Here is a 22,018-nt window from a genome sequence, read left to right as displayed (position 1 = left end):
CGTCAAGCACGATGTCTTTCACCACATTTTGACCGCAGGATCCCCGGTTTACGCACGCTTACGCTGTCTGTCCCCCCCCCCTCATCATCTGAAAGTGGCACGAAGCAGTTCGACCGCATGCTCGAGCTCGACATAATACGCCCATCTGCTAGCCCTTGCTCATCCCCACTACACATGATGCCAAAGTCTACACCAGGAGACTGGCAGCCCTGTGGCGATTATTAAGCTCTCAACTGAGCAACCGTGCCCAACCGTTACTTCTTACCACATATTTTCACGACATCACGGCCAACCTTCATGATGCAACACTTTTCCCCAAGATCGATCTCGTACGTGCCTACCATCAAATTCCCACGGCCCTGGAAGACATGTGGGACGCAATTCAGCCTATTCGAGTTCCTCCAAATGCCATTTAGCTTGAACAACTTCCAACAGACATTTCAGCACTTTATAAGGCATTTTGCACGGCCTCAACTTTTGTCGTGCATACCTCGACCATCTACTTATTGCAAGGAGCTCACCACATAAGCAGGAGGTGCATGCGCAATCAACGTTTCAGCGCCTGGCAGAGCATGGAATACTGGTAAACACAGACAAGTCTGATTTTGGGGTGCACAAATTGACGTTTCTAGGCCACATAATCTCGCACTGCGAAATTAAACCTCATTCAGACAAGGTGAAAAGCATAGAATGGTTCTCACGACCCAATACTAAACATCAGTTTTGCGAGTTCTTTGGTCTCGTGAACTACTACCACAGTTTCATACCCCAGTGTGCAACTATCCTACAGCCTTTTCACCTCCTGCTGTCAATACACAAAGGTGCCACTAGGGAGCTCAACTGGATGGAGGGCGCCAAAGAGACCTTCCAGGAGATCAAGAGACGTCTTGCTGATGTCACGCTCATCACTTACCCGCAACCCAAACTTCCGCAGTGCGTTATGGTTAAAATATTGGATGCAGCGATCAGTGCCACACTTTAACAATGCATCAAAGTATGACAACCAATTGCTTTAAGTTATTTATGAAAACGCACGCCCACCAAACAGTGGCATAGCACCTTTGGGTACAAACTGTTGGCCGTCTACGTGACAATCCAGCACTGCCGGCATCACTTGGAAGGTACAAAGTTCTTTGTCCCGACTGACCACAAACCTCTCCCGTATGCCTTGCGGTCACTGAGTACTGAGGGGGCCACCCATATGGGCTGTGAACTGTGGCAGATGTCATACATACTTGAAGTTACCACAGACATCAGCCACATCAAAGGAGCTGACAACGCTGTCGCCGATGCCCTTTCCATACCTGCCAAGTTCAAGGATTCTGAATCCTGGAGATTTCCGCACCGAGTAGGGAGGAGGGGGGCTGAATTATTTGCCTCTAGTTTTTTTCAGCACAAAAAAAAACAAACACAAGCAAACAAACATCGTAAAAAACAAGGGGGGGGGGGGGGTCTAAATCGCAAGCGCCATGATCAGCGTTGCAGTCTTATGGCGGCTTGGAGTGGCCGAATACACAATGGTAGGGTTTTCCACTTAGGTGAAATTCTCAAAGGATGAACACAAGCGACTAAATCTATTTCTGTCGAAACAACTCGCTGATGTCTTCCCAAGACACACGTGAACGGACGGGATGGCGCAGCTGGCTACCGCAAAAGCGTGGGCCAAAAGTTTTGCTCACTATTAGATTCTTATGACAGGAATGCCAAAATGCGTCTGGCCCTTTTTATTCATTATGACATCAATTATATAGACCGTATAGGCTGGTTTTCTTGCTGTGGTCACCTTCATTCAGCGTATTATATATATATATATATATATATATATATATATATATATATATATATATATATATATATATATATATATATAATGGGAGTAATAATTCAATGGGCCAGTTAGTCTTCGTGAAGGTATGGGATATGGCATAACGGGAGCGTTGTCAACAAGGATAATATATATATGAACACTCAAGAAAGAAAAAAAACTCAGCTCGTCGCGACGCGCCTTTATTTTTCACGTGTACTTTGCCCCACGGATGGGGGGGGGGGGTATTTAGATGCTTGTGCGCGCTTATCCTTTGGTAGGGAGAATCGTGTGCCTTCGGCTTTTACCGTAACGATTGCATTAGCTACCGGGTTCACAGAGGTCACTTCGGTCTCTGCACAGGCCCCGTTTTTGAAAAGAGCACGCTTTTCATACACAGCGAAGTATAAAAACTGGGACACTTGTTAGTATGTACTCATCAGTACTTGTGATTACGTATCGTGCATCGTTTTTGTTTAAACAGTGCTTTAGGTTTCGAGCGGTAAACATTGTTAGTTTGCTCTTGTCCTGTTTGTATTGTTTTCATGCGTCATCTGTGCGAGAGCAGCACGCTGCATGTTACGATTTGGTTGCCGTTCTCAGCATGACACTCCAAGTTGTTGCTGTCACATTCATTTCTTCGCCCTTACAGCAAAACTGTGATTTTTGTTGTTTTCTTTACGTATTTACAGCCTTTAACCAACCGCTGCACGCCCTCTGAGCTCGTACACAGATCGCGTCGCCGCGACCGCGGTTTCATGCGTGGAGGTTGCTGCACTGGGTCGCTGCGTTCATGGCCCATACCCAGCAACCCAGTGCGTGGAGATTGCTGCAAAAAGTATATGTACAAGCCATTCAACATTCCCTAAATCATGCAGAGTGAATTTGAGTGCTGCTATTTCAACAAAAGTATTATTTTCTTTTATCACCACACTCAGCAAACAATGATCAGGTTCACGTTACAATTAGCCATGCCTGTCAAATTGTTTGACAGAGTCCAGCAATTCATATGTTGATCTCCCAAAATGGTGACCATGAAATTCGTAAAACTGGAAAAAAAAACTGGTGAACAGTTTCGTTAGATTTTTAACGGCTGCAGAAATGTCATACAGTACTCCAAATCATTTTGCCTGTAACTTTTTTGGATGTCAGCGATCATATTAGTACTTACAAATATGCGATGCATACACGCATCAGTAATTGAACGAACTGTGGTATGTTTATACTACTGCTATAGTCCCCATCCAAATCTTAAAACGCTGTTTTGCAGGAGACCCGTGTACTGCAGCCAAGGCAGCTTAGGCGGTGTTTCTGCACGGGTTAGAACAAGACCAAGAAAAGTTCTGACCACTATCTCCCCCCCCCCCCCCCCATTCTTTTTTTTTTTTTTTTTTTTTCCCCCCATGAGAGAGTTAGATTTAGGGCAAGACTTCTCGGCTCGCTCTCAAGATGCGTCTGACCAGATAAAGTGACAATGACACACACACGTTGGCCTGGCAACGGCATGGGATATCTATTGCATGTGGAACATGGTCATGGCATGAACTAAAGCTGGTAGCACACAAACTCGACGTACTGAGCGTTTGTGCGCTTTCAGCTTTAGTTCCTGATAGTTCGTAACATGCCATGGCTGTGTTTGCCGACTAGGAAATTCATTTTTCCCGCGAAGTGGTGCTGGCTACGGCAACACATTTTTGTTTTAAATTTGCATCAACCCGCGACATTGTTACTGGTCGATCGAGTGGCAAGAGTATCTTGGCCTAATGAGCAACTATCTTAGACCATGGTTTAGGGTTAGGGCCTGTCCGCTTGGATTGATTGACGACGAAAACTACAGGTTGCCAAGGTGGCCTCTATTTCACGCTCAAATTAAGGCAACTGAGAAAATTTTTAGGCTGGCTAGGCATTTTGGCGCAGTGTGGCACAATTTCGGCAAATTCAATAGTTTTGGTGCAGCAAGACACACAAATGACAAATTGCAAATTGGCACATCTATTACACCCCTATTATAAGCAACGAATCGTAGTGTTTCTTGGTCCTTAAAGAAGTTGTATTTGACCATGAGGAGCTGCTTAGAGTCCTCACACGCAACGAAATGCAGTGAGTCGCTTTCTATGCAGCTTTGTATGAACATTTGCGAAAGTAGTTGTTTCAAGCTCATTTGACTTCACCAGTGTTGTTTCAAGGCAAAGCTGCTGCAATGTGTAAAAGATTATGAAGACGTATAACTTACGGGTTCTTCTATTCCCAGAGACATACGGCATAACGTTTCCGGTGCCTGGAAAAAGTTTCATTCTGCAGTTGAGAACTGTCCACAAGTCACCACGCATAATGCTAAATGACCACCTGCTTGCCATGATAATTCACATATTTGCACTAGTTCCCACATTTTCCAGTACTGAAACCTTTGCTGGTTCTCAAATGAGATAGACACTGCCTCAATGCTGTTGCTCACACTATCACTGTTGTAACATAGAAGAGAGAGAGAGATGCTCTACTCTTCAAAACAATTTAGTTACACAGTCTGCACACAAAGACACTTCTGACAATCCTTCCAATCATTTAATGCCGTTACTTCAATGTGGAGGAGATAGGGCATCGAGATCAATTACATGATGTTCTTTTCTCAATAAATCCTATTTCAGTGCACTGAGAAATTATTTTTTTTAAACTGGCAATAGCAGTCAACAAGCAAACATCACATGCAAAGCTTTGAAGTGCTCTAGTCACGATGCTTCTTCACACAAATAACTTAGTTATGTGAAATAAAACATACACATGTACAGTATGGTCCACTGTTAAAGGGAACATTCGACTGCACGCCATCAATATTCCTGGCCCTCTAAGAGCAAGTGGTTTAAGAAACAATCTTCATGCAAGTCAATATTCTGTCAAAAGGAGCTGGAACTTTTAACCACCAGTAATCTTATGCATATCTAAGCAGCTATGATTCTGTAACATAGGAAAATCTAAACATGCTGCTCATGCAGGCGTGCCCTTTAACAGTGTACCCGTCTGTACACACCTCAAAATGATAGAAGTCTGGATAAAATGGTAGAAGTCTGCATAACGCAAGGATTAGCACAAGTCAGAAAGAAAGACACAGAGACAGGAGTGGCATTACACATGCAACTATTTATTTCGTGGTAGCTGTGTGCTAATACCAGTCTTTTAATACCGTTCTGGTCACGAAACTTCTCCATCACACTATGGGAGAGCTTGATATGCTGCCAAGAGCAGCTGCTACGTGGCGCAAGCTGGGACAGGGGGGCCACCGCTCCGTTGCGCCCGGCGGAACGCATTGGCAATGGCGGCAGCTCGTAGGCGTCGTGTAAAGGCAGCTCGCGGTATTCCTTCGAACAAAGTTTCTGCATCAGCGTCACGAGAACTTCAAGGGCCAGTGCTCCACGTTCAAGGTCGACGGCATGAAAATTCGAAGGAGCAATGCCTAAGATGTGCTATGTGACTGGCTGCAGCTCCGGATACAGGAGCAACAAGGAAAAAGCGTCGCTCTTCTGTTTCCCCAGTAGTACCGAACTTCGGGAGAAATGGAAGAGATCTATACCGCGGGTGGAAGCTGGCGGTTTCAACATCAAGAGCAAGAACGTTCGGGTTTGTGAAAAGCATTTTGATGCTACTGATGCTACAAGAACCGACTAACATATCGTGAACGGGGTGGTCGTGTCGCTTCAGCGAGAGAGATTCAGGCTTCGCACCGATGCCTTTCCGAGAATTTTTGACGGGCTCCCGGCCTACCTGACAAAGCCGAAACCGCATTCTCGGCCAGTGATTCAGAGGCAGCCAGCGAAGAGGCGGCGCGAATTATCACCTGAATGCACATCAGTGGAAGGCCAAAATGAGAACACCGACTCGGCAGGAGAAGCTAGTGACGATAAGCTCTTGCGCCGGTTTGGCCGCGACATTACTTTCTTCCTTCAGTCGATGACCCTGTGTTATAGTGGCCCGTGGCATTGAGGTGCTTCTGAACAGTGTTATTGAATTTTTTTTACAGATGCAGTAGCCACCGATAGCAGACACGCAGATCAGGCCTGCCAAACGGAACAAGCAGTGTGTTCGTTTGTTGAGGTGCAGGCGCTGAGGACACAGCTTTCTAGTACGAGGCAACGACTCGAACAGTGTCAGAAGGAGCTTGCGAAGATGAGAGTCCTGGCCAACAAAAATGCAAGGCTCATGCAAAACCTGGACAAGCTATCCACCCGCGAGAAGCTTATTTTCGATAAGTCCATCATGAAGGCAAACGCGAAATCTCCGAAAGCTGCCAGGTAAGTTTCATCCTCACATAACTGCCAAGAAGCTATGAATATAACCGCACACATTTTTCGTGCCACTCTCTTGTAAACTGTCTCGTAAATATTTTTGTAGAGCAGTGCACGCTATCATTGCATGTCAGAATAACCATAAATTGCCTGTTTTGCATGATCGCACAACGCAAGCTGTCTGCTCACAGACTCGAGTGAGCTAGGTGCATGTTGATAATGAAAATGACTAGGCATTTTCAAACGCGTTGTTTGTGTGTTGCGGTATGAGGAAAGATAGTGCAATGTACGTCTTTAGTAAAAGGCAAAAGATTGATGCGACCAACTGAGGAAGGACCTGAGCGATGTGATGCATGTCGTGCATTTTTTTTCTGCTTGCTGTGGTTATTTATTTGCACTGTTCACTCACCAGCCTCGGTTTACCTCAATGCACAAGCAGCCTGCCCACTGTTTAGCTACAAAAAAGAATGGATCTATGACTGCCTGCTGCTGAAGATTAAGTCAACAGCGGTCTATACATTCCTTCATGAGAATGAATACCTTCCCTTGCCTAACCCTCGCACACTCTACACGTACCTGAGGAGCCTGAAGGCCGACTTTGGTTTTGAAAGCACTCTGTTCACTGTCCTCAGAGACAAGAAGCAAGTACTTCCTGAGAGAAAGCATCAAGGTTTGAAACAATACACTAACTTACTACTGCACTCTATGACTTCAGATCTCATAAGTGTGCTGCATGTCTAAACCGGTGTATTTTTTTACATGTGTCCCGATGTTCGACGTAAGGAAGAGTCTGCACATTAGGGAGTCAGACATGGCTTTGCTCGGAAAGGCTAACTTCGCCGATCACACAAGACCCCCAGGCTGTGAGAAAGACGGCGATCACGCCCTGGTCTTTCTCTTCCGACCATTTCTTGGAGGGTGGTCACAGACTGTTGGGACCTTTTGCTCTTCCGGTGCAGCCCCTGGTTCAATAGTGGCGAAGTTGTTACTCCAGTGCATTGTGCACCTTTCTAACGCTGGTACTATTGTCGATGCGGTTACATGCGACAATTCAACGCCAAGTCGTTCAGCTTTGAGGAGCTTGGGTTAGTATCTCTGGACAAGTAACATTTGTCAAATTCAAATTGTTCAAACACAGCTAACTGCATCGCCACCTTCTTTTCAGGGATAAACAGTGACCAGAAACAGTTGCAAACTTCATTCCAGCATCCATACTACTACCCTTCACGGACAGTGCAGGCACTAATCAACCCACCCCATGTCTTCAACTGCATAAGGAACAATCTTCAGAAGGTTGGAAAATTTCTGGTAAGCAGTAATTCGTATCTACATTAGGTTATTTCCTTTGCAAGCAGTAGCTTCACTTGTTTATCGCAGCTGTCACAAGGAGATGAGGTCCATCACTACCACTACTCGGCCCTGCTGGAGTACGAGGAGCAACAGGCTGGCCTTCGTGCTGTCCCTAAGCTCATAAGGGCTCACATCTTCCCGAACGTTTTCCAGAAGATGAGTGTGCAGCTTACTGTTCAGGCGAGTAACCACTCTTAGTACTTAGTAAGGCTACTACAGGTGAAGTTATGACGTAAAGCTTTGCTGATGATTTGATAACAATGTCAAAAAAAAAAACTTCAATCCAAAGAGCTCTTTCAGTAATTAGTAAGGCTACTTGCAGGCGAACTAATGTCGTGAAACTTTCCCGATTATTTGTTAACAATGTCAACAAAGAAATTTCAATGCAAAGAGCTCTTTCGCTCAAAAACAGTGTGCCATCGTTTTAAGCAAAGCACAGCATCTGCAATGGAGTTTTATAGCAAACAAGAAGGCTGCCAGAAGCTACATAACTCTACCTACGACTACCTACGACTTCACGAAGCAGATGAACAATCTGTTTGACTGCCTCAACTCAAGAAGACCACAAGACGTGCAATACAATGAAGCAGAGCACATCGCGGAGAGCGAGTGAATACGTTTTTCTTCTAGTGTACTCAACGTCAAAATTTCTTGCACTACAGGCATTAAAGGCGAACATAAAGTGGCTGGAGGATTGCTGCACATACATAGAGAGCCTGCCAAAGCATAGACAGGTGTGCTTCCTTAGCAAACCAACTTGTGGTGCACTGAGGATAACGCTGCACAGCACGGTGGCCCTGATTGATCGTGTCTTTGAGTCTGGCTTTCGTTACATCTTAGTTGGAAACCTCGGCCAAGACCCCTTAGAGGTAATTCAGGTACATTTTGGCATTGTGTGAGGGTACCAATATCTTTCTTTTTCCCTGTCCAGCGATCCTTTGGGGTAACTGGGCATGTTTCAAGAGACGGGGGCCAACCAACTATTCAACAGTTTTTGTTCATCTACTGGATGCTGCCGGTAAACAATCTCATGCGGCCACATAAGCGAGCTTCAGTTGACAGAAGCGGACCACAACTGCTTCTCACTTTGCAAGGTCTATTTGACAAGGAAAAGCCCTCTACAGCTCAGATAGTTAGCAGTTTATGTCCTGAAGTTTCCTTTCTATTACCAGAGTCCCTATTACCTTGAAAATTAAGGAAGTTGTGCACACTTGAGGTGATCACACTAGCTGTTTTGCTGGACGATGTCCTGCTGGAGCCAACAACAGACTGCGTTGAGGACATTGGCCCCCTGTCAAACGAGGACTCCATTTTGGATTACCTCGGCAGATATGTGGCCAAAACGTTTTCTACGTTGGATTGCTTAGCCTGCGTCGAAACAATGTTGAGCGCAACGCGTCAGCCATCTGCCTTGATCCAAACGAAATCGAGAGGCCATCTGAAAATGCCTAGCAGCAGTCTTCTTGCTCTCCTGAAAATCGTGGATGAGCATGAAGAGACGTACACAGTGCAAAAAATTGCATGCGGCGACGTGTACACAAGGATTGCTGAGAGCAGTTTGCTTGACAACCGCACAGCGTCAGCAAGTGTAGGTTGTGTGTCGCACTATTTAGGGACAACAGCTGTAGTTGTCCACTTCTTTTTGAGATGAAGATTACATTTCTTCACGCGAGAAAAAAAACAACCTCACGGGCAACTGGGCGCGGTTCATGCCCGGCAAGTGGGGGCGGAAGCCACAGTGTTAAGCATAATGGCTGTATATGTTCTCTGGCTGAAGTGTGCGCTGCTTTGTTTCCCACCATCCCTTGATGCCCCGGATCCAGGGGACATAGGACAGAAAGCAGGACGTGAGGGGACAGAAAACAGAAAACTCAACTGGGTCCCACCCCCTCCCCTTACAAGGCACTGAGTGTGTAACATTACCGAACACAGCCATAATAGTTTTTACTGCTTCTCTTCTCCAAGCTGCTGTTCTCTGTGTATTTTGTGTGAATAAAACATGTTTTCGAACTTGCTCCTCATTAAATGCACCTGATGGGAAGCTTTTATTCATAGGTACACACCTAAATACTAAGCGGCGTATCATTAGAACCAAATTTCAGATTCATTGCATGCTTTAAATCATAACCCTGCCCCCTTCCCCCAAGCATAAAAATAGTATGGTATGGTACTTTGTTAGTCAAGAGACGGGTGTCCCGACTAAATTGCGTGTAAAAAGGGATCACTCAGATGTTAGGCACAAGAAACTTGTGCCTATTCAAGAAGCACCCTTAATACCGAAGCGAGCGGTTGCAAAAGCGCTGAGCTGCTATAACCACGACATCGAAAGTACCTGCGTCAAGAAAGCGATCAGCGCTCACAAACGTGTGTCCAGAACAACTGCGCATTTGGGTGCCGACTCAATTGAAAGGTCTAGAATAAAACATCCACCTGGACCATTCCCTTCATTCGATCACTTGGGTTGCAGCGCGCGAGAGACAAGCCGAATATAAACCAATGCAATTGCCCGTCTTACCTAGTCGTGTTTCATTCCGTTCACCTTCATCCCCGTATTTGCGGCACTGCCAGAATAGAAAGCTTTACTACCGCATAAACAGAATCATCCTTTGGCCAGGCGCGAACACGTTGTCCAGCAGATCCAGCAGTAGCTGCTCGCATCGGGAGCACGAAGCTTGAGCATCGTCTTTAAACACTGGTGAGCAACAACGTACCACTTCGAGGCATCATAAGTGCGCATATAATTGGGTTATGAGGTAATTCTTAATACAATGCGTTATTGCGCGGTGTTAAAACACTTTAAACGCGCTATTTATAAGGTTGGTCCGCACTCCCAAGCAAACTACGCGTGCGTTCTTAAGTAAACAGCTTTCATTCGTCGTCAACACTGGATCACGTTTATACTGATCTAATGGCATTGCTGCGTTCAGTGACATTTAATAAAAGGTAACAGGAAAAACAGCGCGCACAAAATCACGTCAAAACGTCGGCAATGGTACGCATGTGATCCCAGCACTGGCGGCGGCTTGTGGCCCCCTTACGAATGATGGCGCCGCTAGCGGGAGATTTTGTCTCTATATCAACCATTGGGCGTGGTTTCGTGACCAGAAAGCATTGAAGGACTCTGCTGTCGCCCCCTTCCGACTGGTGGCACCGCTAGCAGAAAATTTTGTCCCTATATCAACCTTTGGGCAGAGTTTCGTGACCAGAGAGCATTGAAGGACTTTGTTAATACTCTACCGATTGCTGCCAACAATGCACAACTCGTTTTACACATACTCAATTCCTTACCTGACAAAGCCACATAGAGGTGAGCTTACACACACCTTTCCTAGCTTCGATACGCTATCAAAAAATTTTTATTTCACATGTATGCTAAGCCTGATAACAAATAATAGCTTGTTTGAAATAAAAAAGTACAGTCATAGTCCTTACAGTGACAAGCAAGAAAATAGACAGCTAACAGGTTGTTACTTATATTACTGCTGTGCTTTCACCTATAATTAAGACAGTGACCTGTTAGCTCAACATATTTGTCACATGCCAAATGAAACATTTAGAAAACCAAACCTGCACAATCAATGAAGTTGATCCATTATTTTTTCTCCTGCTACAATAGGCCACATATTTAAGGTTTGTAAGTTTGCAAATTTTTTAAGCTTTTTAGGAGCAGAAAGGACCACATGAACATTTGCATGCCAAGCTGCCGTCTTCTAAGTGTAGAAAATGGCAAATGTAACAAACCACATTGTTTTTGCTATGTGAGAGCGCTCAACACGATTGATTTGTGGGGTTTAACGTCCCAAAACCACCATATGATTATGAGAGACGCCATAGTGGAGGGCTACAGAAATTTTGACCACCTGGGGTTCTTTAACGTGCACCCAAATCTGAGCACACGGGCCTACAACATTTCCGCCTCCATCGGAAATGCAGCCGCCACAGCCGGGATTTCATCCCGCGACCTGCAAGCCAGCAGCCGAGTACCTTAGCCACTAGACCACCATGGCGGGGCAGCGCTCAACACGAGTCCTGCCTTTTGCCCTGGCTAGTATCTTTCAGCATGGGTAAGTTACGGACAGCAGAAATATTCAATTGTAATGCACATCTGCTATGCATCCGGGCATAAAAACTGTACTGTAAACTACTATGCGACAGGAGGGCTCCTTGAGAGCATACATAAAGCACAGGTTAAAGAGTTGATTAACAGTCTCTTTTCCTCAAAAGAAAAAGAAAACATGTTTGAAGTGTGTGCGCTTCTTGGCATGGGGTGCTGTCACGTGACTCACCATGCTCCACTGCGCTAAAATGTATCAACACTAGCACACACTGGGATCGCATAAGAAGCAAGCGAATGTATCTCATGATGCGAGCTGGTGTAGCTTTTTCTCCTCCCTCTCATTGCTCCCTGCTAATTTACAGTGCACTTGTTGGGACAAAAGAGGAGAATGAGCACTTAGAGTTTAACAAATCACCCTAACTCCAGCCGTACTTGATGGACTTTAATATTTTTTGTTGCAATTGATCCATGAGGCCATCAACTCACAGATGACATTCAATGATTACTTGAAAAGCTTTTCATTACTTTTTTTCAACTAATCCTTTCTTAACAGGCTTTCCATGCATGAACTTTGATAAAGCTAGTTACTTCTTGGCTGAAAGTTGTAACACCTTGAAATAGCCTCGCCGCAGTGGTCTAGTGGCTAAGGGACTCAGCTGCTGACCCGCAGATTGCAGGATCGAATCCCAGCTGCGGTGGCTGCATTTCCGATAGAGGCGGAAATGTTTGAGACCCGCGTGCTCAGATTTGTGTGCATGTTAAAGAACCCCGGGTGGTCGAAATTTCCGGAGCCCTCCACTGCGGCATCTCTCATTATCATATCGTGGTTTTGGGACGTTAAACCCCACAAATCAATCAATCAACATCTCGAAGCATCTTGAAGAGTTGCAGAGGTCATGCCAAGATGTTTCAAGCAAAAGTAGCTGTGGACTGACGAGCCTACAAACTATAATAAATAGTTAACGAAATTGCTCATAGTGCAAAGCAAGAATTTTCATCCCCTGCTGTCAAGACTCACTCCTAAAGAATCGAACTTTATACCCCCCACCCTTCTTCTAAGTTACCTTCAGAAGCTCATCCTCGACTTAGCTATTTTTGACATTCTGAAACATAAAACATAATTCATGCACATTTCACATCAACATTGGTTGCACGCTCGTGCATTTGTTAGGTGCAGTTTATTGAAAATGTAGAAAACTCCTCTGACAATCAGTCTGAAAAGTGGCCCTCCCTGTCACTTACTGTTTGGGGCTCGCCCAAAGTTGCTGTCCCATTTGAATTATCATTGTGAAAGAGACAGCAAATTTATCATTTTATTGCTGCTGCACAGCACAAAATTCACCTAAATGCCATTTCACTCAATTCAAATGCTCATGATTTGCACCATAATTTTCATACATTCAATCTAACAACTCTGAAAGTTCAATTACTTCCCCAAGGTATGCAAGGCCACTGCACACACATAACTTGGGACCTTTAGTAGTGCACTACTTTTACAAAGAACAAAGCAGCATTTGCCAGGGTTAAGAAATCGTCCATCAGTCCATACACATACAAGTGAAGCAAAAGCAAGAGTCTGCAAGTTCACCACAAAATGGCATCCTTCGTTGCCCAGAGACATCATAACACAGTGATAAGGGCTGCAGCGCGAGCACGAAGGTGCTAGAAGAAACGTGAAAGGAAAGGCGAGGCAAGAAGGAAGGCAAAGAGGACAACACAGAAACGTGAAATGAAAGGCGAAGCAAGAAAAGCAAAGAGGACAACACAGCGCTCGTGTTGTCCTCTGCTTTCCTTGCCTCGCCTTTCGTTTCACTTTTCTTCTAGCACCTTCATGCTTGCGCTGCAGCCCTTATCACCATAGATTCTAACCAACTAGCCCAAATAGCCGTTCTTCATCATAACACAGCATTGCAGCTTTGATGATGATAGCAGAACAACCCAATGCAGTTCAAAGTATTAATGAGGTACAAGTAACATCCAGTGCACTCGTTAACCACACATCGTGGGAGTTGTTTGTCACAAGCATAAAAAAACTGCATCACGCTTCTCACCAAAGAGCTCAAGCATGTTTTGTTAGTGTTTGAATACCTTTGTGAGAATTAATTAACAATAACAGATGAAGAAGCACCACATACACACATAACATGGCAACTAACAATAAAAGATTGTCACTCCTCGTTTTCTTGGACACTATGCTATGCATTGAGTACGGGTCAGAACTTTCCTTCCTTCACTGGCTTGAATATATAATGACAGAACATGAAGTCTAATGCCATATATAATAAATGCTTAATATTGCTTTACACTACTACACCAAAAATAATGCAGAGAAAATCAGTAAAGCTTTCCTTTCTCGACTTTCATTCCAAAACTAAGGTGGCGGTGGCTTCCTTTGCATGAGATTCCCACATATTTTCATGTATCTAGGCCAGGGCTGGGCAAGGATACTTTAAAATTTTATTGCAATATGATACAACATACTCGGGCAAAAAGTATTGAAAATACAAACACAAGATACTACTGAAAAAATTGTATCCGATACAATACTTGCCAACTGTATATTAGGATACTTCGATAAGCTCACATACATGTCCTTACAGACTCCCATAATGTAGTATCAAATGCCTATGCAGATAAAAGTCTGCTTGAAAATTTTTTTTAATGTAACCAATTTCATTTCAATGAAAATCTTTTTTTATCTCAAAACCGTTGTCCTTCTTGGTCAAAGTATATTAGTTTACTTCCAAAAAACTTTTCAGGTACAGTAAAACCTCAATAATTTGAACTTGGTTATTTTGAAATTCCACTCAATTCCAAGTATTTCCGCAGTCCCATTTTTGCCATGCAAGTCTGAGTGGTAATTTGAAGCAGCGGCCGACAAGTACAATTATTTCGAAAACTTCGGGTGCCATGATGTGCCAGTTCCAGATCCTGATTACGCCGCCAATCCGCGGAAACAACGGCTTCAATATAGTGATACTAATGAGTGGCAGCTGAAGCACCCCAGCCTCGCTACTTCCAGCGCAAAAAAAAAAAAGAAAAGAAAAGAAAAAAACTGTCTTTTGGTCAACTGAAACGTGCCCCTGCAGGAAATGAGACCTGCTTCACTATAATGCAGCGGTGACACACGGGCAGCATTATTACACGTTTCTCGCAACGTCAGCGGGTCATGGTGTACTCATACTTTCTGGGATTGTAAAGAGATTAACAAAGGATAGTTTGGCAAAATTCGAGATGTATATGCGAACTTCCGATAGCCGGTTGTTCAAGCAATTCGCCCCTTTGCACTTCAGAACTATACCTGGAGCACAATAATACAAAACTCTTGTGTTCTCTATTCCCCCTATACACCAATAAGGCTCCGTAAGTGTATGGAATTTTCGGGCCATGCCCACTGGACTTGATCTGTTGTAAGCTGTGACAGACACCGCGACAATTTGGCAGTGCCGCACAACTTCCTCAGAAAAGCTTCAGAGGACTCAGTTTTAAACAGAACATGTGCTGGCAGCCTGCTGACTGTTTCAGTGCCAAGTGATCGTCGCTGGTGGTAAGAGTGAATTTAATTACATGTAATTACACTTTGCATGATCACCCAATGATAGTTAAGCTGTCTCTTTGAGAACTGAATTCACATCACATCGATTTATTTCTTTAAAAACCCCTCAGGGGGGGTATTACATAAGGGGCGGGTGTACAATACAACCAGGTGAAATAACTAAGAAAGTTGGTTACGTTGTACATCAAGAAACAGTAGGATTGGGCGTGTTGGTATAACATGAGAGAGAGTGCTTACCAGCGCAAACGACTGGACAGGAGAAGAGACGAGACAGAGTGCTGAACTGCCAACAATTTACTTCCTGCAAAGGTCTTCACTTTTATACAGTTACCAGTCGCAACAGACATGCGCAAAACACAATGATAATGCATAAGTAAATCACACACACAAGCAAAGGAACAACTTTTTTTTATCGGTGAACGCGACAGAAGGGGTGCTAACACAAGCATCTTTCAATGAGCAAATCTTCGCCTCTATGCAAATAAATTTAGAGATTGCATCTGTAATGTGGTGTATCAGCTGCTGTTATCGTGTGGAAGGTACTACAATGGTCAAACAGGTCGTCGCATAAATGAGAGGCTGAGAGAACATGTGCACTATGTGGATCATTATAAACAAAGATAGCTGTCCGTTCACTGCAGCACGTGTGGCTGCCGGCCAATATTTTCAGAGTGTAAGAGTGTACTATTGTTGCAAGATGCAGGGATCGCACCACACGCAAGATCATAGAGGCGAAGAAGATTTGCTCATTGAAAGATGCTTGTGTTAGCACCCCTTCTGTCATTGTGTTTCGCGCATGACTGTTTCAACTGGTAACTGCATATTATATAAAGCGAAGAAGCCCTTCGCAAGAAATAAATTGTTGGCAGTTCAGCGCTCTGCCTTGTCTCTTCTCCTGTCCTCTCCTGTCCCGTCGTTTGCGCTGGTAAGCACTCTTTATCATATTACATGTTCAAGAATTCACTGCCATTTTGCATACACTTTCTGAATGAGAGCATATGCCAGCTATTCAGCACATACTAAAGTTAGGCACAATTTAACATAATATCTGTACACGTCATTTTCATGTCATGGATATTAAGTAGTTTCTGGTACCCACAAAATCAGCAGGCAAAATGATCATGGCCTGAAAGTTTCACAAAAGTTACACAGTCAGGTAGTGCAAATAGTGAAATCAGAATCAACACAAAACAGAATAAAGTTACATTACACCTGCCTTACTTACAATGTCATCATGTACATTAGCAACATCTGTTCAGTACTTAAATAGTTAATGTCAAAGGAGTGCTGACCCAAAAAAATTTGTATCTCGTGTTTCTAGTGTTGTTTTCTCTCGCAATAAAAGCTCACCCACTTATCCCGACAGCAAACCTGACGATCAAGTAAGTGACAGTTAATTAGATTGGAATATCTTTATAGTGCCCAGTTGCAGATTCAGCTTCAGTTTCAGCTCCACAAGTAGAGAGACCACTTTTTTTTTTGCAACACATATGGCTACAAGGCAACACCAAACTAATGCAAGCCTATGAGGCAAAATGTACATGTAGGCACCCCGTTGACAACTGCAGCAGGGAGCAAGAGGCATCATGGCATGCGTATATATACACCCTTCAGGCACAAACTATGATGCCCTGTCAGCAATAATTAAATTTGCATACATAATCTCAAGGCACTCAGTATTACATTCTAAGAAAAAAATGAAGGAATGTGTTAATCTGTGCAAGTTTAAGCAGTTAATATTACAAAGTGTATTTAAATATCTAATTATCCTAGTCAGTCCGCCTGAATCCTTTAAAAATAATAAAATATTAGGTTCGAAATGCAGCAGTCTGCTTTTTTGGCTGCGCTCCTTTTGTGCACGGAGAAAAAATACTCTCAACGTTAGTCCTGGAACACGACTTGTTGAACAATCATCGAAAGTGGTAGTGTTTCCAGCAAAGCGATCTTCAGCAGCAATATGCAGCACAATGAAGTTAAATGACCATTAGTTGTCCATTCAGAAAGAATACATCGTGTTTCAAGCCATTTGAGGGAACATGAAAGTGCATGACGCACCTCTTAAGAATTGTAAGGGGCCTCTTTAGAATTGTAAGGGGAATCGTAGAGGATATACAACCCTTTCAGTGGCGATAAGCAGAATTGTATGCATCGTATAGAGAGGCACATTGGATTTACTTGATTCCGCTTAAAAAGCTATGTGAAAAATTGTACATGCTTCCTGGGGGGCCAACTAGCGCTTGTCACATTAACACTGTCCGCAGTCTATAGGTGGCGCACAAAGTAAACGAATATGGTGGTCCGAAGGCGGATAGCGATTGAGTGAGAGGGCAATTTAGAGCTTGTTTTGACAAATATAATGACACCAGGCCGCTTTCCTTACATGGCATCACGTTCCACATTGAAATAAGATTACATTTATGCACAAAGTCGGAAAGAAATGAGCACACATTTGTAAAACAACCATCCATATGGTGGCGAAGACAAAGAAGCAGCCTCAGCACAATTTGCGAGCATTAGGTGCCTCTTCATTCGACAGTGCACTGACCAGCTTGTGTCTGCGGATGTCGCGTCAGTTTCCCATGAATAATGCTGTGATGATACACACCATCTGCGGCTGCATGCCGCTCCCAACCAAACAGCAGCTGCATTATTTCACATAGTGGGACACAGCTTGCACACTTAGTTGAAAGGCTTCATGAGAATAGGCCGGCAAACTCTCTTTCGTCGACTCCCTCAGACTCAAATCGAGCTGCAAGACTGAGTGAGTTCAGGCAAGTAATACTTCAGTGAGTTTCGGTCTGAGTGAGCGCGGCTGAGGAAAATTTTTGTGAGTGTGTGGGAGTCCAAAGCGCAAGATATACTTCTTCGAGTGAGTTCCACTTTTTCTGTCAACCTAAGGTCATGGGCGGTTTACAAAGAGAAAAGGGATAGAAATGCACAATCTATGCCATACACGATGCTTTGTGGCTTGCGAAAATAAATCACTTCAAGCTGTAATGTGGGGAAGGAATTCTGTTATCTCTAGGCAATTGGAGGAGTTTATAAAAAACTTGAATGATTTCATTCACGTGAATACAATGCTAGCATTTATTTAATTTATCTCGACTACCGTACTTACGCGCACAATGTGCGCCCTCGCATAATTCGCCAACCCTAATATTTTACCAGCTTTTGGGGAAAAAAAATATTTACTCGCATATTCGTGCTCCCCGACCCGCCCGAGCAAGCTCACACGAGTGCGCACCTTTGTACCTTTCGATGCTTTGGCCGGGTGCGCGCCTCGCCAAGCAGACGGGCGCATGTCAAACAGGCTGCAACTTGGAAGTCCCTTCCTTCGAGGATTTCCCCTGAACTAGGGCTCTTTGAATACCACACCTGAACACAAACTTGATGACGGGTCACCGGCACTGCTCGGGCTTTTGCCTCCCCCTATCTCCACATCTCTACCACTGCAATAACGACGAAAATGCACGCTCGCGCCACGGCACAGACAAATTGATTTCCAATTGGACTTCACGATCAGTGATTCCTGCTAGACCGCGTGTGACCAGATCTGACTGGTTAAAGTACGTGCTAATTCTTTCTAAATTAACAAGTACACTTCGTTTGTGCTTCGATTTATTTGTTCTTTTATGATGTATATAGTATGTGAGTTAGGACTATCGCACAATACTTTGTATGCGCTCGCGAAATCCCCGTGTAATTTGCGCACCCCTTTCTCGGGGCCCCAAAATCGCGAAAAAAAGTGCACAAATTATACGAGTAGATACGGTGTTGAGCACGTGAAAAAAATCATTCACTGGAGTCGACAGTTTTGTAAGAAAACTTTTGCAGTCGTGTTAGGAAAGATACACATTCATTGGCTGAACGGTGGAGCGGGTGGGTGAAATTAAGAAGCACTCATGATACACTAACAAGTATAAATAAGCTCATCTAACAATACTAGAAAACATATGATTCAACCAAGATGACTTCGTAACCACATACAGCTGATTGGTTCTCAGGAAAATTGCACTAAAATGTTCAAATGTAAAGTGCGTGTGAGCGAGTGAATAAACTTTATTGCGAGATCCAGCATGTTTGTGGTCCGGGCTAGACCCCGCAGGTAGGTACCAGGAGACCTTACCTCCGTATAGCCTCTCTGGCCTGCTGGATGGCCCATTTTTGGTCTTGAACCTGATAGTTGAGCAGCGCTAGCCACCACTTCTGGAGGGCCTCAGGAGAGCTTGTTGATAAGTTCGGACATTCCCAGAATATGTGTTTATAAGAAGCTCTTCCTGTTGTACATAGTTTGCATTTTGTGTCCAGGTATAAGTGTGGGTAACTCCTGTGGAGGTGCACAGGGTTTGGGTAGGAGTCTGTAGATGACAGTATTCAGATGCTTGTTGCCTGTCTAGACTTTGGTGAGGTGCAGGGAAGACGTGCCTTGTCTATCTGTAGTGTTGTGCGTATTCTGTGTAGCTCGTAAATCGGTCTTTCTATGGTACGTCAGCGGTGCCAGGGATGTTGACTGAGGGGTGTTTGGATTGTGCGGCAGGTTAATTCTCGCAAGAATTCATGCACCATTTCGTTTGGATAGGAGACACCAGTCTTTTTGTGCACCGGGAATCATATCAGGTATTTTGTTTAGTTCTTTGCTATTAAGAAGAATTCTGAAGGCTTATGAAATCTGTCCTTGCATAAAATTTTCGATAGCTACTTGCAAGTCACTCAGTAAAAAATGTATGCTCGTTGGAGGTGATAGCCATGGCTACCTCCTCTATCTTGTTTGCTATGACAGTGCAGGCGTTGATACATATGTTTTCTCGGGTAAATTGCGACAGTAGTGTGGGCCTTGTTTTCAGGATATCGGCTAGCACCTACGAAAAGAGATTTACCGTTCATGCCATGAGCTTTGAGCAGTGCACATGAGTTTATTTGCACGTGTCCAGTTCAGGCTTTCATTTTCTCCCACTTCTTAGGATGCTTCTCAGAATGTCAATCAACTGTATTGAAGCATTGCAAGCTTGTCTACAGGTTACCACACATCCTATCAATAATTTTACATCAGCATATTTCACTGTATAGAAGTACACAATATTTTTGCTGAGCACCTGTTGTGCACCGAAGCACGGTGGGAGAAAAAGGCTAACAGAAGCCTCTCAGCCTGCATGGCAGGCAGGTGTTGGCAGGCCTCGCAATAGCCCTGTGAAAGCGCCGAGTCTGTTGATCCTCCTTGAGGTGTTTTTTGCTCAATCTGCTGTGCGGCGCGACAGTCTACGGACAGGGCAAATCACTGCAAGGGATAATTCTGCTGAAAGCACTACCATGTCTAACGAGTCATGGTCTAGGAGCCACACCAACACTAGTGTTTGCTCGGACTAGATTTAACCAATCGATTGCTATTTCCCATCCGAGATATTTTTATACCAAAATAGAACATTACTGATGTAACATTAAAATTATTATTTAGTTGAACTGTAATCACGATTTATTCCAGACCTACAAACAAGCACCCCATCTTTTGTACGTAAGAATATTGAGTGCCTTGAAATAACGTTGGGCTTTTTTTTTTCTCCTTTCGCTCGGCTCTGAGATCGGGTGATTGATGTTCCCTGGCGCGGTCATCAGATCACTATGCCTCAGCATCCAGTTGCACAGCCATTATGGAACTCGCACATTTGTACACACTTCTAGTTGCCAGTTTGGGGCGGTTCTGAACATTACGCAGGCGGTAACAAATATTTCTATGATGCAAGTTTATATATGATATCCATCGAGAGTGTCACTTCTGTTGTATCACTTACACATGCCACCATGCACTGATTCGACCCAATCGCACGACATTACTGCGATCTGGTGCAGTCGCGCTCAATATGACTCGCAACATGGGAGCACAAGGCTTCAAGAGTTCAAAGATTGCGCATGGGTCCCTGTAGCCATTATTTCCAGAGCTTAACGTGTTTCTTTCACTTGTGCACGATCCGAGAAAATAAAATAATAATCAGTCACTGAAATAAAAGCAAGTTGAAGACAGAACTGCATCACAGACAGAAATCACACAGAACTGCATTATTGTAATTCGCTAATCTGACGATGATACACACGCACGACGGCAGTACAGTGTAATGAATTCACTAGCATACAGGGATACCGGAGTACTTGTCCGCCGGCGCTCGCTCGGCACGCGTTGTTACCGACTAGAGAACACGTGTAGAGAGGCTTTTCAAAAAATGATAATAATAATTGCCATCACCGTGGGATCCCCCTACGCAAAACTTCAGAAGCAAAAGATGTGCACGATCCGAGAAAGTAAAATAATAATCACTGAAATAAAAGCAAGTTGAAGACATGCACAATGTTTTGAACTCTTGGAACGCGCTCTCGCGTTGCAGGTCATATTGAGCGCGTCTACATCGAGAAATCACACAGAACTGCATTATTGTAATTCGCTAATCTGACGATGATACACACGCACGACGGCAGTACAGTGTAATGAATTCACTAGCATACAGGGATACCGGAGTACTTGTCCGCCGGCGCTCGCTCGGCACGCGTTGTTACCGACTAGAGAACACGTGTAGAGAGGCTTTTCAAAAAATGATAATAATAATTGCCATCACCGTGGGATTCCCCTACGCAAAACTTCAGAAGCAAAAGATGGGCACACTCCTTTTGTAACCTTTTTCACGAAACAAAAAGATTCAACTCTGCCCCTTAAGAACAAAGCGAGGCTGTTCGCAGACGCCGGGAAGTCAGAAGCACGTTACAACAGACTTCCCGACTTCCGCAGCCCTTCACAAAGAATGAATCAATACTAACGTTACGCACCATATCATCGTCGTCTGAAATCACTATCACCTCGACCTTGTCAGGCTGTAACGGCTTTTCCATGTTCTCGGACATCGTGGCCGAACCGATGCGCTCCTGTCAACCTCTGACAGAAAAGTGACAGTGGCAGCAACTACTTCGCCGCCTCACAGAACACCTACCAG

The 22,018-nt window shown here is 44.2% G+C and overlaps 1 protein-coding gene across 7 annotated transcripts in view; it reads right to left on the bottom strand.

Moving 5' to 3' along the window:
- Window positions 1-22,018, bottom strand: part of LOC119161096 (death domain-associated protein 6-like) — a 180,777-nt gene extending 158,759 nt beyond the window's left edge. For 6 of the 7 annotated variants that reach the window (XM_075879957.1, XM_075879960.1, XM_075879959.1 and 3 more), the window contains exons 1-2: window positions 21,855-22,017; window positions 4,038-4,082 (exon numbers count right to left, since the gene is read on the bottom strand). In XM_075879957.1, the coding sequence (XP_075736072.1) occupies window positions 4,038-4,082; window positions 21,855-21,929 (120 nt within the window). In that variant the 5' untranslated portion in view covers window positions 21,930-22,017. Of the gene's footprint in view, window positions 1-4,037; window positions 4,083-21,854 lie in introns of all 7 variants that reach the window. The other variant, XM_075879958.1, reaches the window with a different exon arrangement.

This window comes from Rhipicephalus microplus, chromosome X (genome assembly GCF_043290135.1).
Source record: "Rhipicephalus microplus isolate Deutch F79 chromosome X, USDA_Rmic, whole genome shotgun sequence".
NCBI lineage: Eukaryota > Metazoa > Arthropoda > Arachnida > Ixodida > Ixodidae > Rhipicephalus > Rhipicephalus microplus.
This window is presented reverse-complemented; position numbering and strand designations above follow the sequence as displayed.